Source organism: Medicago truncatula, chromosome 3 (genome assembly GCF_003473485.1).
Source record: "Medicago truncatula cultivar Jemalong A17 chromosome 3, MtrunA17r5.0-ANR, whole genome shotgun sequence".
NCBI classification, from domain to species: domain Eukaryota; kingdom Viridiplantae; phylum Streptophyta; class Magnoliopsida; order Fabales; family Fabaceae; genus Medicago; species Medicago truncatula.
Window position 1 is genome coordinate 37768752 of NC_053044.1, and position 12287 is coordinate 37781038.

At 33.6% G+C, this 12287-nt stretch overlaps 2 protein-coding genes across 2 annotated transcripts; one reads left to right on the forward strand and one right to left on the reverse strand.

The window, feature by feature from the left end:
• Positions 1 to 1599: 1599 nt before the first annotated feature.
• LOC25489516 (uncharacterized) lies at positions 1600 to 6243 on the forward strand. Its single transcript, XM_013605512.3, has 6 exons — positions 1600 to 1822; positions 1910 to 1965; positions 3146 to 3269; positions 3355 to 3461; positions 5660 to 5726; positions 5817 to 6243. Exons 1-6 carry the CDS (start codon positions 1741 to 1743, stop codon positions 5918 to 5920), a joined length of 540 nt encoding a protein of 179 aa, XP_013460966.1. The 5' UTR covers positions 1600 to 1740; the 3' UTR covers positions 5921 to 6243.
• Positions 6244 to 8755: 2512 nt separating this feature from the next.
• On the reverse strand, positions 8756 to 11395 carry LOC25489517 (probable pectate lyase 18). The gene is made up of 3 exons (XM_013605513.3): positions 11222 to 11395; positions 9956 to 10702; positions 8756 to 9444 (listed from the first exon to the last, which is right to left on the reverse strand). The coding sequence occupies exons 1-3, from the start codon at positions 11332 to 11334 to the stop codon at positions 9084 to 9086; spliced, it is 1221 nt and encodes a 406-aa protein (XP_013460967.3). The 5' UTR covers positions 11335 to 11395; the 3' UTR covers positions 8756 to 9083.
• Positions 11396 to 12287: the final 892 nt, after the last annotated feature.

Sequence of the window (12287 nt, forward strand, 5' to 3'; positions counted from 1 at the left end):
TAGGAAATAAACAAAAGGAATTTTATCCTGTGTATTTTTAAGAAACCAAAATTAAAATTAAAAATAAAATATTGAAAATTGTGTATTTTTTATTTTGAAAGCTTTAAATTTTATCTTATTTATTTTAGAGAGGTGATAGGTAAACATCCCCATGTGGCAAACCCCTCTATACATCCCTATGTGGCAAATATTTTGCATTAATAAATAATAAATGTTAATATTTGATATTACTAAATGGGAAATTCTTTGTTACCCATCTCACTATGGTGGGTATTTGTACCCATGACATTTTAAGTCGGTTAAAATGTTAACTGACGTCATAAGATTTTTTTTTTTTTTAGAAACGAGATTTTCTTTGACACCAGAGTTTTAGCAGAGTGCGGAAGACTTTTTCTATAGAAAAAATTTAAATTCTTTTGTCCAGTTTTTCGAGTTGTAGAGACAACTTGAGCTTTGTAATTTATTTATCTCTTTTTGTTCTGAGATTTCAAGTTATCTCTACAACTCGAAAAACTAAACAAAAGAATTTAAATTTGTTTATAGAAAAAGTCTTCCGCACTCTGCTAAAACTCTGGTATCAGAGAAAACCTTGTTCCTAAATTAAAAAAATCTTATGACGTCAGTTAACATTTTAACTGACTTAAAAGGTCATGGGTACACAAGTTTTCACCTTAATAAATAATAAATGTTCCATTTGAGAATTAAAAAAAAAATGAAAAGGAAAAAATGTCTCAGTTCTTCCCTCATGCTCTCTCTTCCGCCAAACAGTCCCCTCTCTCCTCCACCACCGCCACCAGCCCACTTCCGTTCCCGGTGATGGCAGCGGCGGCTACCAAATCCCCACTGTTTTCATCTCTCTCATCCCTGTTCCCTCTCGTCCTCCCCCTCTCAGATCTACCGCCTCCCCCGTCGTCGGCCCTCACGTGTTATCGGCAACGGCGACGACTCCATCTTCTCCGTTTCACTCCAGCCTATCTGTCACTGCCTCCTGCTCGTCCCCTCTGTCCTCCTATTATCACCGCCCTCCCACCACCACTACGAGCATTTCAGATCTGACCAACACAGACTCGTCTCCTCCGTCATTCACGCATCCCGCCACCACAATGCATAAACACTCAGATCCCCACGGCGTCGACGGCAGCAGTAAGGCTAGAAAGAGAAGAGGAAGAGGAGAAGGTGGATTTGTGTGTTTGTGAATAGAGAAGAGAGATGAGTATGTTAGAAGAGAGGGGCATGTGAAATCTCATTTTTACCCTTAACTTTTTAACAATACTACAAAATTGCCATCCACATGGGCATGTGTATAAAAGAGGTGTAGAAAAGGGTGTGTCTATGAATCATTTCCCTTTATTTTATTATAACAAAAAAATATCTTATTTATTTTATGGTGGCAACTAGGCTATCCATGAAAGAATGATGGGTAATTTACCCCAACCAATACACATTAGCCACATAAGCACATATTCATGAACTATCTTGACCCCACAAATAAATTGCTCATTTTCATTGGTTGGTGGGTAAATTACCCACCATTCTTCAAAGGTAATTTAGAAAAAACCTTATTTTATTGATTAATTTTTCTTAAGTTCTTAATTACCCTTAAAACACAAGTTAGCATGAGCCGAGATTCGACGCCAAACGCACAAGACACTCACACAACCCCTTTCTGTTGGAACTTCCGTTTCATTAGAAGTTTTCAGTTTCTTGGCTGAAAAGTGAAATCAAAGAAGAAGAAGAACAATGCAACAAAGAAAATCACCGTTGGGAAGACCTTCAGGGACCGACGGTTCTGATTATTCCTACCGTATGGTCGTTGATTCAAGTCAGTTCTTCCATTCTCCAAAACCCCTAATTAATCCATTTTTTCTATCAAATTTTCCTTAATTCGTTTTTATCTTTTGTTAATTAGGGTATCAACTTGTTGCAAAGGGGAAGAAACGTCTCTCTGTGTTATTTACCATCGAGGTACCATTGATTTTTTATTTAATTTTTCTTTTAAATTATTGGGTTAGACTCCGACAATGTGGCGAAACAATGTCTGTATCCTGGATGGGAGAGATATCCACATATAGTGTCCGACGGGATTACCTCCGACAGAAGGAAAAAAAAAAAAAAACTCTACTTGATTTCTGATAAAATACATGGAGACATACTTGGTCCCTAAGAAATGAATAATATATATTTGGTCATTAAGAATCTTAAATTACAGGGACAAAGTGTTGGACAGTAAACGAGGATATTGCTTTGGATGTTATATTATTTTTAAGATTAAAAATACAGTAATCACATGCATTAATTTATCATTATCTAAAAAACCAATCTTTTAATTTTTTTGAAAGATTTCTCCATTTTCCCTCATATTTTCCACCCCTCAAAGCCTTCCCTTCCCCACCCCTCCAAACTCACAAACAAAGCCTAAAAGTTATCTTTAAAAATTATGATAGTTTGATCCTTATTTGAGATTCTTAAGGACCAAATTGATATTTTTTACATTTTTCAGGAACCAAACAGGTCTCTGTATTTTTTCCGAGATCATTTTCAGTATTTAGTGTTATTTATTACATTAGCCTGTTATTAGACAGTGTTAAGTACTTCTAGCGGATGTTACTGGGCTGGACAGGACAGGTCTTTATTGGTTCATTAGGTTCCTTCCCTTTCAAGAAAACATGTAAAAACTTATTAATTGGTTTTGTCTTTTTCTTGTGCTACAACAACTATACAATACATGTTTATTTTCTTGCATTCGAATATACTTGACATCTTTGCGAAGACAAGATAGTACTAATTGGATTAAATCAAATACTTGTTGGTTGGTTATATTCAACGAATAATGGTTACAAGTTATTATAAAAAGTTCAATATGGTTTAACTATTTGGTGCTGCTCCTCAAGCTACATTTAACTGCATATAACGAATTGTCGTACTAAGGGAGTTTCGGTGGCCAGCTAGAAGTAGTTTTGTGTTATAATATTCTTGATTTTGTAAATGTTGTAGTCTCTTTGTTTGTTTGATGTTCATAGTAATGCAATAATGTTATTTTTAGCTTTTAGAATTTATGACGGCAAAGACTGAATCTGTATACTGTATCTGCTGCCATCTTTATTTTTATCTGATATGGATTTGAAATTTTAAATTGTGAATGCAGGCTTTGTTTCTGTTAACAGGAGTGATATTTGCATTTTTACCAGGAACAAAAGAGGATACACCAAATAGAGTTGCCATTTCTTCTGTTATTGCTAGTGTTGTTTTGCTGATCATTGCCGATATAGGTTGCTAAACCTGGAAATTTATTATTTTTTGAGTTTTTTTTATATGATTCTTTAAATTGAGCTATCTCTGCCAATATTGTGAAAGGTAGAAGACGAAGCCGGTCGAGTTTATTGAGATTATATGCCGTTCTATCTTCCCTAGCATTGCTTCTCTTCACTGCTACTCTTGCTAACCGGTATTCCCTGCTGAAGGTAAATATGTCAATAATTCACTGAAGATTTATAAGAAAATGCTTTATAAACTTTCAGTAGAAACATGACTAAGAAAGCATCTGAAACAATTTTTCAGTATGATTTTTGAAGTCATGAACAAATGAGGTTTTATGATTGTTTTTTTTTTTTGCTGCATTAGAATTCTTATTCTTATTCTTATTCTTATTCTTATTTAATATTAATCATGTTTCACCTTGCTATGTTTCTTCACCCTCTCACGTGAGATCTCTTGGTTGGAAGTTCCTACTTCGACCATGAGGTACTCGGTTCGATCCCAGTGAAGGGTGTGTACTATTCTTGTAAAGATACCTTGCTATGTATCTATTTTTTCCTTCTTTGGTAGCATGCTCCTTTGCCTCTTAGCTTATTCTAGTTCTCTTCCAGTGTAAAAATAAAAAGTGTTTGATACTCCCTCCTTTCAGTAAAGCTTCCTTTTACAGGATATGCGAGATCAATCATAGAAGTGTTTTTTTGTTTTGTTTTTCTCTTTATACTTTTACCATGCCTTCTACTCTCTAAAGTGTTCCTTGCATTTCAAACAACCCAAATCCCACAACAACAAAGCTGATATAAACGTGCAATCAGCGTAGCTGCTGACCTCAAAGCACTATAGTGGGATAGTGCAAAACGGGAAAATCGCTCACTTTTTTATGCATATTAAATAATTAATATTATATATACAAATGCTGAAAAATTAAAAGATTAATCAAAATTAATGAAGCGAGTGAGCTTAAACATGCAAACCCGAAAAAATGGATATTAAAACAAGTTTTTTTATAAGCATTTAGCAGCCAGTCGCGATCGCAAATGACGACGATTTGGGCCTCTATAGTGGACACATACAGCTGCCACAGCAAACGCTCAACTACAAACTTCCAGTAGCGGCCATTGACCATTCACTATAGCGTATTGTTCGCAACATGTCAAAACCTGTGGTCAAACCATTAACATTTTCATGCCCTCATTACTATACAGGCATATACTACAGCAGATGCAATTCATTAGTGTACTGATGTACTCGCCTGTAATATGATTAGATTAGACCTGTTCATGGTTTAGTTTTCCTCATAAACCAAACCGAACCAAACTGTCAAAAAGGTTCAGTAAAACCGAACTGAACCATTAATTTGTTCCAAACCGAACTGTGTTTACGGTTGGGTGCACCAGATTCTGTTTTTCCAAACTGAACTGTTGCATCTTTGAAACCTTTCTGAACCGAATAAACTGTCAACCTTTAGAAAAAAATATGGCAAATCTAGTTCCTGGGGGCTGTTACAGTATTTACAGAAAAATAAAAAAAATGGAAAATCTAATGCAGCACATGGGTGATGGAAAGTAATGCAATTTGAAGAAACAAAGAAATGTAGAAACGAGTTCAACGAAAAAACGAAGATGCAGAAATTAGTTCAACGAAGAAATTAAGATGGAAAAACGAGTTCAACAAAGAAACGAAGATGCAAAAACAAGTTCAACAAAGACGCTTAAACGAAGTATCAGTTAATAGTAGAAACGCGTAAGCGGGATCTGAAATTTGTAAATGGTGTGGTTGCAGAAACGAGTTCCCAAATGAAATGGAGGTGCAGTTGCAAAAACGAGTTGGTGACTTGATGAATGAGTTTGTGGTGCTTTTGCAGAACTTTGTAAATGTAGTGCAATTGCGGAACTTCGTAAATGGAGGCTGATTTTATAACTTGATTTAGGGTTCAAACTTGATGACGGGTCACACAATTTAGAAATGAGTTCTTAACTTGGAGAATGATTCCTGAAGATGATTGTGAAGAGTAGATGGTTCATACCATTTAGGACTCTTGAAAATGAGAAATATGATTAGTAATGTGATTTAGTTTTGAAAATGAACTGTTGATGAAAGTTGAAAATAATTTAGTGTTATGCAGTTCAAGTACTGTTATTTGGGTTCAGTTCAGGTTAGCGAACTGTGTTCGAAACATAGGTTCGGTTCATCACTCACGGAAATGGTTCAGTTAATTTTAGTACAGTTTGATTAACTTTTGCGGTTTGGTTCACTTTTTAAGTTTTTTGAACAGTTCTAGCTATCCGAAACTATATGTCTTCATTGTAGTTCAGCTACAACATATGCATTGCTACATAAGTTTATTGTTGATAGTTCATTGTTTCCTCAGAAATGCCCTTATGATTGTATGGAATCTCTTCTGTAGGTTATCCAATATTTTAGTAATCGAGGAACAAGCAGTTTTGATGTCGATTTTCCTAGTCTTCAAACTGGTAATGATTTCTTTCAAATTCTAAATATTTTGTTCATGTACAAATTAGTGTCGTAACATTTCTGTAATAACTCGACTTTATGTCGTACAGGTTTGTTGGTATATATTCTCACTTTTTCGCTGTTCAAGATCAGTACCATCAAAGCAGTTGTATTCCTTCTTTTTAACATGACGCCTCCCAAGAAAGCCTCTTAGCCTCATGGATTTCCTTTCCCCTGGATGTGTATGAATCTATCTTCTTTGAGTGATTGAGGGAATCTGACTTAAGCTCATGTGATTGAGGGACTCTGACTTAAGTTTGTGGATTTCACTGCAAATCGTTTTGAAGACATTTTTTTTTTAAATGCAAATTTTTGTTTTTTGTATTTGAGTTATCAGCAAAGTCCAGAGCTCCTATTGAACTGTTACATCATATAAACACAAACTGTTGTTGTAGGCTTGTATTGAACTAGTGATGATATTTATTATGGTATGTTTGGATAGAGTTTCGGAGGGGAAAATTTCTTTTCTCTTTTAAATTACGACACTATCAAATGTTTTTTAAATTATTTAAATGTGATTGAAGCATTATATGATCATTAATCATGTTGTTCTTTGAAGTTTTTAAAATATTAAATATATTATAAAATATAATAGACTTATCCCTCGAAAACCCTAGCCTTCAAAAACCCCTCCCAAACAAAGCCTTAGACATTGAGCCATCCCTTTCTCTCCTACTTCGTTCTCAACTAACCAAAAAGACTAATCTCTAATGTTGAATATATTTGTGCATTTACTTCCCATTTATGTAAAATTTCTCATGTTTGTCCTTATTGATCTGTAATATGTAACAATATGGGTGAGATAAAATATTAGAAAAAATAACTTTCTTCGAGAGACCAACTTAGGAAGAGCTGAGTTTTATTTTGGTGCAACACCTTAATCATAACATCTCAATCATGAAAAACAGTTAGCCTGTTGATTGAATACGAAGAAAAAGTGTCTGGTTTAATAAAAAATAGGATTTGGCAGCGTATTCATTCTTGGAAGAATAGAAGTTTGTCAATGGTAGGTAGGTAGATAAATACTTGATTAAATCTGCCACTCAAGCTATTCCAACTTATTGTATGACTATGCATCTTATTCCTCGATATTTAGGGGATGACATTGAAAACATGCTTAACTCGTTTTGGTGGGGTGAAAAATGAAATGAATCAAAATAAATACTGTCCCCCATGATTTTTATCAGATTTTACTATGTATCACTTTAATATTTTCAGGGTGTTGTTGGCGAGTGTCCTTAGGGCACTCTTTAAGGCTTCCCAATTAAAAAATATATTCTTTAAAAAAGTTTAACACTTCAACTTCCATTAAATGCACAAATTTTTATAAAAATTTACTATTTAAAGTTATTAAAGAGTACCCTTAGAGCACTCGTTAACATTTCCCATATTTTTATTAAATTCTACTATGTATCTCTTCAATAATTATGAATAAAATGAGTTGATATACTTTCTTCAACAAAAAAAAAAAGTGGAATCGACTTACAAAATTTATAAAGATGAGTTAAGTCCATCCCAAATAACAACAAGACTATCACACATGCTTTAAGTTTTAACAAATAACAACAATGCCACATAACCATACAATTATATACTTGTGTCACTGTCCCATTTGAAATACCTCCTATCCTAACTAAGTTTTTGTCAAACCTCCTCATAATCACACTTCTTTTTTTGGTTCAAGCCTAAACAAGGCACCATTCAAGGATACCCTACTTGATATATACCATAAACGAATACACTAAGGCAAAAATATCAATTTATATAACCTAGTCCCGCTTCTTCCTTTCCAAATGTGAAACTTTGTCAAAGAAACCTTCACACATAATAACTACTATCACATCAAGTACCACCATAAAAAGAAGATCCACTACCCATATGCTTTTTTTTATCTTTTTTCACCCTTCCGCCTAATTTTGTCTAGTTAAGTGCTCAGTGGCCTCATCACCTAACTTTACCACCCTATTCAATTACACACGAAAAGAAAGGTTATTGGTAAAATCGACCACCAGGGACCAGTGTCTATTTTTTAATCTAGCTGATAGAGAAGTATGCCTATTTTTAATCATATACTAACTAACCAACCATTGTGGTTTTATATTGTTATTCATCTTAATTTACCTCTTCTGATAGGAAATAGCAACATTCAAATGCGAAATATATTGGCTGATTGGCTGATTCTGTAGTAAAAATATAATTGGTGATGGTGACATCAAAATTGTAATTGATCATAAATATAATGCAGTTAGTTAAGTTAAGTGGCCTTCTACTCAGATTGTACCTTCTTTTGTCCAGTTATAACAGTTACTTGGGTAGTTGAGCTTGATCACTAGTATGAACAAGATTGATGGGATTGCATGGTTTTCTTTGTTTTTGATTGGAATTTTCTATGATTGTGCAGGTACGTGTCTTTACTTTATTTGGTTCGATGTCCTAGTCAAACAATATATTAATTTGTGTCTCTGCATGTGTCGGTCTCTCATGATAAAGAAAGAAACAAAAGAAGAACATGCGTGGGGATATAACGGTAGGAGAAATACTTCTATTTATGTAAAAAAAAATTATTGTTGAATTGTTTTCTATTGTAAGTTTCTAAAGAAATTATATCCGGGATTGTAACTACATAAGTTTTCCTCGAAATCAGATTCATTGCAGCTACAATTTTCTCGCTTTTACGCAGTTAAGATATTAATGACCGTTCAATCTTTATCAGACAATCTAGAAAAAATATATTTAGTTGTTAGTTTATAATTCTAAAATATCAAACTTTAAGGAGAATCGTCTGATCTTGATCGAACGATCACATAAGAATGATTGTGTGATTGCATATGTGTCATCTTATTGACTACCGATCATGATCTATGTTCTTAATGATGGTAGAGTGATAAAGATTTGTAAAATTGAATTTCTCATGCGAACATAAAATTAACCAGAATGGTTTAAAAAAGAACAAGCTTAAATATATATAATTTTTTAAAATTATATTATATTACAAAAATAATAAATATATATCAACACTTGGGCACTTGTTTTTCTCTTGAATTGATCTGTTTTCTAAGAGTGACAAGTGGAGGTTGAAATCATAAGCAAACTAAAAAGAAAAATAAAAAGACAAACAACAGAAAAAATCTAAAAATATATATAATTAAGAAAAAAGAAAAAGGAGAGGTGAAGGAAAAGTAAATTTAAAGGTACTAGAGATAGAGCACATATATAATAATCTAGGTCTTTTAAATACTTTTTTGTCCCAATTAATATAGCCTCTCCTCCTTTTTTGCAATGGTAGCTAGCTTGAATGGTCCTTATCATGCAAGTAGCTAGCAAGGAGAACCTTTCTTACAATTAAGTGTTCCAGCACCAATTGTAATGGAACCAACAATAGAAGATGGTCTTGCACTTAAGCTTGAAGCTCTTGCATAGCTAGATGATGCTCCACCACCTGATTTAGTGAAAAATGCACCATTTACCATTAAGTCTCCTTCTGACCTCCAATTCCAATGCTTCCATTCACTCTCTGCTGCATCTTCATACTTTGTCACCTCTTTGCTGAATCTGTTATTAGGTGCAACAAATCTGTTTCCTTGACTGTTAATGGTTGGATTTGCACTTCCTCCAATAGCATACATTTCCCAGTGAGTGTAGTCATTGTTCACCACATGGAAATATCCAAGCCTACACCTGTAAAAAAAAATTCATAAATTCTTTTAGATTCTGCTAACGAGTGCCCTTACTTGTTAAACAATTTAAAAGTAGAAATTTTATATTGAAAATAACATTTTTTTTAACTTTTAAAGTATCGATAACACAAGTTCGAATAAATAATTACTATATTTGCTTTTTTGACAAATACCTTAAATTACTATTACGACACTTGTTAGCATTTTTCTATACTTTTAATTTCACTTAGAGCAATAATATTGGTCCCACAAACTAACTAATAGACAATTAATCAAGTGAATTGACAAAAAGTGACACATTTAGCCCCACATAGATTTTGTGCATCTTTCAATTAGCATGAGTTTGCCGCAATTAGGGTATGTCACTAAAGTTGCAATAAAATTTTCAACAAAATTAAGTGATTTCGTCAAATTAACCATCACTCAAAAAATATGTTGTCATTTTCACTTTCCCTTATGAAATTGCATGTTAATATTTTGGAGAGCTTAATGAATATAATCAATTTTATTACCTTGGCATTCTTTGAACGAGTCCTTCACCAAAGTGGTTAAAAGCAATTGTGACTTGCATGTTCTTATCATGAGTATAAGAGTCGCTATGACCTAACAACATGACCTTATCATGGTGTGTCATGTAATTGTTAGAGATCGTTATAGCGGTAGAACCATAAATAGCATCAATCAAACCATCTTCACAATTAGACAAAGAACAATGATCAACCCAAACATGACTTCCACCAAAGATAGACACTCCATCACCGTCCGATATAGTCCTCCACCCGAAATGTCGTGGGGAGTCCCTCACCATAGCATTCCCACCTTGTTTACAATCATGTATATGTATCCCATGGATAATAATGTTTGTGACATATTGTATAGTAATGCATGGACCACCAGCAATGTGCACACTAGCTCCTCTACCATCAATTGTTTTGAAAGAGTTCATTATTAACTCTTCTTTTAATTTGATCACCATGTCTCTGGCAAAAATTATCCATAACGGTTCCACTTGGATCACGGCGTGGCGGAGTGTTCCAGGCTTTGGGGTCACCGGATTGTCATCGCTCGCATCGGTTACAACGTAAATCTTACCGTTCTTTCCACCAATGGCATTCTTGCCGAACCCAATTGCACAATCTGCTAGCCTTTGCCTATTCTTTTCCCAATTGGAGTCACACCTCCAGCAATCATCTATTGGGTTTCCACTCCCACAGGATAGGTAACCTAAATTCCTCCTAGCTGAAGAGGCATTGATTTTCCTACAATATAAACCAAATTTATATAGGTGTGCCAACATTAATTAATTGCATACAAAAAGTCTAATGCAAGCCATGTTGTGTAAGTTGGGTGTGTCAAATGTGAGTAAGAGTTCCACGTGGGATGGAAAAGTGGATATTGTGCAAGATATAAGTAAGAGATCCATATACGTAATATTGTCTATAAGATCTTGAGTGTATAGACTCAGTATCCAATTGTATATGTTTGGTTTATCTTAGCACAATGTGACCGGCTCCCTCACCTAACATTTCTAACATATGGTTGTAAAATTAGAGTTGAATTATAATTTATTTTACTCTAAATTTTATTAAATATATATATATTATAGTGAACATGACTCTGAAGCATCTAGTAAGATGTGATTGTATGTTTGTATAACTTTTTACAATTATAGTGCACATATAATGGATGATCATCACACTACTGAAAATGCACACATAATGTAAGTCTCTAGCATATATATATATATATGGATTAGTGGTGTTTGTTTGATTAATTACCTGTTTACCTCTTGGACTACCAATTCAGGATTTTGAACAAGTGAAGAGGAAATGAGGGTAGGCATGAAAAAAGAGAAGAACAATAAAACCAAAGAGAAAGGTGTGTTTGTCATGTTGGACAGGCTTTCTATAGAGAAAATGAAAGAAGGAGGTGAGAAGTAGTGTAAGTAAGAGGGGGTGTATATAAAGAGATTTTAAGGCGAGCTAAATAGCGTGATTAAACTAAACATGTGGGACCCAAATGCTTCCTGATTTCCGGTTTCACGGGTTACTTTCTTGGTGGTTTAGTTTTGGCCGTTAAGGGAGGCCTAAATGATGGTGGGAAGATTAAAACAGACAAAACAAATATCATAAAATATATAGGATATACAGTGAAACCATGTTACCTTCTTCATTAACTAGGAATTAAATTAATGAATTTAATTTGTATACATTCTTTTTCTAGAAAAATAAAATTTAGAATAGGGGGATGATGTCCTGTCTAAGACAACAAAAACATTTATACGTAGAATATTTCCTCCGATAGCAGTGCTTGAGTTTGAGATCTCTAAATCCAAAACAAAACATATCTTTATAACAATAGACCAAACTCCTCGAGTTATTTACTTATGGGGTGTATTGGATTGGGATTTCAAAAGATTATTTTGGCAAATAAAATCCTGCAGATTTTAAAAGACTTTGTGTGATTGTATTGATTTTATGGGATTTTAAAAGACTTTTTTAAAATGATTTTTTACAATCAGAATTTTTAACACAAGATTTTAATGGATTTATAACACAGATTTGTAAAGATTTCAATAGACTTTACGAAAAATTCAAAATTACAAGAGGGAATTAAAAAAATTATAAACTTAAAATATGAAATTGACTAATAATAATTATAATAATAACAAGTTACTACTATCAATATTTTTTACTCAAAATAAACATAAAATAAAAATATTAATATTACTAATAATAATAACAAAACGTTACAAAGTAATGTATGGTATACAGACAGGGCCGTCCTTAAGAATTCGGAGGCTCGGCTCTGGGAATGAAAAGAAGTCAGTGATAAAATCAAAAC

What these genes read in the sequence shown, in the direction of transcription:
- LOC25489516 (XM_013605512.3), top strand. Translation starts at nt 1,741, where the DNA reads ATGCAACAAAGAAAATCACCGTTGGGAAGACCTTCAGGGACCGACGGT. An exon ending in CTGTGTTATTTACCATCGAG is followed by an intron (nt 1,966 to 3,145) that starts GTACCATTGATT and finishes TTGTGAATGCAG; the next exon opens with GCTTTGTTTCTGTTAACAGG. An exon ending in ACCGGTATTCCCTGCTGAAG is followed by an intron (nt 3,462 to 5,659) that starts GTAAATATGTCA and finishes TCTCTTCTGTAG; the next exon opens with GTTATCCAATATTTTAGTAA.
- LOC25489517 (XM_013605513.3), bottom strand. Translation starts at nt 11,334, where the DNA reads ATGACAAACACACCTTTCTCTTTGGTTTTATTGTTCTTCTCTTTTTTC. An exon ending in GTAGTCCAAGAGGTAAACAG is followed by an intron (nt 10,703 to 11,221) that starts GTAATTAATCAA and finishes TTTATATTGTAG; the next exon opens with GAAAATCAATGCCTCTTCAG. An exon ending in CTCGTTCAAAGAATGCCAAG is followed by an intron (nt 9,445 to 9,955) that starts GTAATAAAATTG and finishes TTTTTTTTACAG; the next exon opens with GTGTAGGCTTGGATATTTCC.